The sequence below is a fragment of the Boleophthalmus pectinirostris genome, unplaced genomic scaffold, assembly GCF_026225935.1.
Source record: "Boleophthalmus pectinirostris isolate CB_2022bp ecotype Guang Dong unplaced genomic scaffold, ASM2622593v1 HiC_scaffold_3, whole genome shotgun sequence".
Lineage (NCBI taxonomy): Eukaryota > Metazoa > Chordata > Actinopteri > Gobiiformes > Gobiidae > Boleophthalmus > Boleophthalmus pectinirostris.
Genome location: NW_026571299.1, coordinates 226,239 through 231,238, shown reverse-complemented (window position 1 = coordinate 231,238; position 5,000 = coordinate 226,239). Strand labels below are relative to the sequence as shown.

At 46.5% G+C, this 5,000-nt stretch overlaps 1 protein-coding gene across 1 annotated transcript in view; it reads left to right on the top strand.

Annotated features, from left to right (window-relative positions):
* The window catches only part of LOC110172955 (RNA-binding protein Musashi homolog 1-like), a 29,487-nt gene that overhangs the window by 4,982 nt on the left and 19,505 nt on the right, over positions 1-5,000 (top strand). Inside the window, exon 4 of the mRNA XM_055160973.1 lies at positions 2,765-2,849. Coding sequence (XP_055016948.1) covers positions 2,765-2,849 — 85 coding nt within the window. The remainder of the gene's footprint in view (positions 1-2,764; positions 2,850-5,000) is intronic.

Below are 5,000 nucleotides of genomic sequence, written 5' to 3'. Positions count from 1 at the left end.
ACACAACAACAGAACAACACAACAACACAAACAACAGACAACACACAAACAAACAAACACAACAACACAACAACACAACAACAGAACAACACAACAACACAACAACACAACAAACACAGAACAACAGAACAACACAACAACACAACAACAACAACAACAGAACAACAGAACACACAACAACAAACAACACAAACAACAACAACAACAGAACAACAGAAAACAACACAACAAAGAACAACACAACACACACACAACAACAGAACAACACAAACAACACAACAACAGAACAACACAACAACAGAACAACACACAACAACACAACAACAGAACAACACACAACAACAGAACAACACAACAACAGAACAACAACAACACAACAACAACAACAGAACAACAACAACAACAGAACAACAGAACAACACAACAACAGAACAACAGAACAACACAACAACACAACAAAACAGAACAACAGAACAACACAACAACACAACACAACAACAGAACAACACAACAACACAACACAACACAACAACACAACAACACAACAACACACACACAGAACAACAACAAGAACAACAACAACAGAACAACACAACAACACAACAACACAACAACACAACAACACAACAACAGAACAACAGAACAACACAACAACAGAACAACACAACAACAGAACAACACAACAACAGAACAACACAACAACACAACAACACAACAACAAAACAACACAACAACACAACAACAGAACAACACAACAACACAACAACAGAACAACACAACAACACAACAACACAACAACAGAACAACACAACAACAGAACAACACAACAACAGAACAACACAACAACAGAACAACACAACAACACAAACAACAGAACAACACAACAACAACAACAACAGAACAACACAACAACAGAACAACACAACACAACACAACAACACAACAACACAACAACACACAACAACACAACAACAGAACAACACAACAACACAACAACAGAAACACACAACAACAAACAACAGAACAACAAAACAACAGAACAACACAACAACAAACAAACAACAACACAACAACACAACAACACAACAAACAGAACAACACAACACAACACAACAACACAACAACACAACAACAGAACAACACAACAACAAACACACACAACACAACAACAACAACAACACCAACAACACACAACAGAACAACACAACAACACAACAACAGAACAACACAACAACACAACACAACAACACACACAACAACAACAACACAACAACACACAACAACACAACAGAACACACAACAACACAACAACACAACAACAGAACAACACAACAACACAACAGAAGAACACACAACGAACAACAGAACAACACACAACAACAGAACAAAAGAACAACACAACAACACAACAACAGAACAACACACAACAACAGAACAACACAACAACAGAACAACAAACAACAGACAACACAACAACAGAACAACAGAACAACAAACAACAGACACACAACAACACACACAACAACAACACAACAAACAACACAAAACAGAACAACAAACAACAGAACAACACAACAACAGAACATTAGAACAACTTTCACCATCTCCTCGTTCTTCTTGTCGTCTTGTGCTGATTTATTTCCTGCAGTTTGTGTTTTATAATAATAATAATAATAATAATAATAATATTAGTATTATTATTATACACCTGTCTCTCACCTGTCTCACCTGTCTCACCTGTCTCTCACCTGTCTCCTGTCTCACCTGTCTCTCACCTGTCTCACCTGTCTCACCTGTCTCACCTGTCTCACCTGTCTCACCTGTCTCACCTGTCTCTCACCTGTCTCACCTGTCTCTCACCACCTGTCTCACCTGTCTCTCACCTGTCCTCACCTGTCTCTCACCTGTCTCACCTGTCTCACCTGTCTCACCTGTCTCAACCTGTCACCTGTCTCTCTCACCTGTCTCACCTGTCTCACCTGTCTCTGTCACCTGTCTCTCACCTGTCTCTCCTACCTGTCCTCTCACCTGTCTCTCACCTGTCTCACCTGTCTCTCACCTGTCTCTCACCTGTCTCACCTGTCTCACCTCTCACCTGTCTCTCACCGTCTCACCTGTCTCTCACCTGTCTCTCACCTGTCTCTCACCTGTCTCACCTGTCTCACCTGTCTCACCTGTCTCACCTCACCTGTCTCTCACCTGTCTCTCACCTGTCTCTCACCTGTCTCACCTGTCTCTCCTGTCTCACCTGTCTCACCTGTCTCACCTGTCTCACCTGTCTCACCTGTCTCACCTGTCTCTCACCTGTCTCTCACCTGTCTCTCACCTGTCTCACCTGTCTCTCACCTGTCTCACCTGTCTCTCACCTGTCTCACCTGTCTCTCACCTGTCTCTCACCTGTCTCACCTGTCTCTCACCTGTCTCACTGTCTCACCTGTCTCTCACCTGTCTCTCACCTGTCTCACCTGTCTCTCACCTGTCTCTCACCTGTCTCACCTGTCTCACCTGTCTCTCACCTCTCACCTGTCTCACCTGTCTCTCACCTGTCTCTCACCTGTCTCTCACCTGTCTCACCTGTCTCACCTGTCTCTCACTGTCTCACCTGTCTCTCACCTGTCTCTGTCTTATTTGCCCCACCTGTCTCACCTGTCTCTCACCTGTCTCACCTGTCTCTCACCTGTCTCACCTGTCTCTCACCTGTCTCTCACCTGTCTCACCTGTCTCACCTGTCTCACCTGTCTCACCTGTCTCTCACCTGTCTCAGAGGTTTCGGGTTCGTGACGTTCGAGGATCAGGCTGGAGTGGACAAAGTTTTGGCCCAGAACAAACACGAACTGGACACAAAGACGGTGAGAACCTACAAACACCTGCCACACCTGCCACACCTGCCGCACCTGCCGCACCTGTCACACCTGTAGGACATTTGTAGGACATTTGTGGGACATTTGTGGGACATTTGTGGGACATTTGTGGGACATTTGTAGGACTCTAACGTCTGTAACATCGGGGTTTGAACCACAGACCTTCAGGATAGTGACAGGTGAAACATACAGGGCCTGAGTGACAGGTGAAATGGACAGGTCTAGTCCTGGTCTAGTCCTGATCTAGTCCTGATCTAGTCCTGGTCTAGTCCTGGTCTAGTCCTGATCTAGTCCTGATCTAGTCCTGTCTAGTCCTGATCTAGTCCTGATCCTGGTCTAGTCCTGATCCTATCCTGATCTAGTCCTGATCTTAGTCCTGGTCTAGTCCTGGCTAGTCCTGATCTATCTAGTCCTGTCTAGTCCTGGTTAGTCCTGGTCTAGTCCTGGTCTAGTCTCTAGTCCTGATCTAGTCCTGGTTTAGTCCTGGTCTAGTCCTGATCTAGTCCTGATCTAGTCCTGGTTTAGTCCTGGTCTAGTCCTGATCTAGTCCTGATCTAGTCCTGGTTTAGTCCTGGTCTAGTCCTGGTTTAGTCCTAGTCTAGTCCTGATCTAGTCCTGATGTAGTCCTGGTTTAGTCCTGGTCTAGTCCTGATCTAGTCCTGGTTTAGTCCTGGTCTAGTCCTGGTTTAGTCCTGGTTTAGTCCTGATCTAGTCCTGGTTTATCCTAGTCCTGGTTTAGGTCCTGGTCTAGTCCTGGTTTAGTCCTAGTCCTATCTAAGTCCTGGTCCTTAGTCCTGAGTCCTGAGTCCTGGTCCTAGTCCTGGTTTAGTCTAGTCCTGAGTCCTGGTTTAAGTCCTGAGTCTGAGTCCTGATCTGAGTCCTGGTTTAGTCCTGGTCCTAGTCCTGGTTTAGTCCTGGTCTAGTCCTGGTTAGTCCTAGTCTAGTCCTGGTTTAGTCCTGGTCTAGTCCTGATCCTGGTCTAGTCCTGGTTTAGTCCTGGTCTAGTCCTGGTTTAGTCCTGGTCCTGGTCCTGTCCTAGTCCTGGTCTCTTCTCTGATCTAGTCCTGGTCCTAGTCCTGGTCTAGTCCTGGTCTGTCTGTCCTGTCCTGGTCTAGTCCTGATCTAGTCCTGATCTAGTCCTGAGTCTAGTCCTGGTTTAGTCCTGGTCTAGTCCTGATCTAGTCCTGATCTGATCTAAGTCCTGATCTAGTCTGGTCTAGTCCTGATCTAGTCTGGTCTTAGTCCTGGTCTAGTCCTGATCTAGTCCTGGTCTAGTCCTGGTCTAGGTCTGGTCTAGTCCTGATCTAGTCCTGGTCTTAGTCCTGGTTTAGTCCTGGTTAGTCCTGGTCTGGTCTAGTCCTGGTCTAGTCCTGCTCTAGTCCTGGTCTAGTCCTGGTTTAGTCTGGTCTAGTCCTGGTCTAGTCCTGAGTCCTGGTCTAGTCCTGGTTAGTCCTTAGTCCTGGTCTAGTCCTGGTCCTGGTCTAGTCCTGGTCTAGTCCTGGTCTAGTCCTGATCTAGTCCTGATCTAGTCCTGAGTCTGGTCTGGTCCTGGTCTAGTCCTGGTCTAGTCCTGGTCTAGTCCTGAGCAGTCCAGTCAACCATTTACATACAGACCGAGGAATTCAAATCACAGACCTGGACTAGTCCAGGTTTGGTCCTGATTTAGTCCTGGTTCAGTCCTGGTTTAGTCCTGGTTTAGACCTGGTTTAGTCCTGGTTTAGACCTGGTTAAGTTCTGGTTTAGTCCTGGTTTGGTCCTGATTTAGTCCTGGTTCAGTCCTGGTTTAGTCCTGGTTTAGTCCTGGTTTAGACCTGGTTTAGTCCTGGTTTAGACCTGGTTTAGACCTGGTTTAGTCCTGGTTTAGTCCTGGTTTAGTCCCGGTTGTCCTCTCCTGACCCTGTGGCAGAGTGGTTAGCCTTAGTTGTGATGTCGTTGCCGTGGCGACGTGCTCGCCTCTCGGTCCGATGGGACGTCTGTCTCCATGACGACCCCCGAGAGACGAGCGGCCGAGGGTTCAACTCCCGAGAGTGTGAGGCCCAAGGGCACAAAGGCACCGAGCAACAACAGACCAAACCAGAACTAAACCAGGACTAAACCAGAACTAAACCAGGACTTAACCAGGACTAAACCAGGACTAAA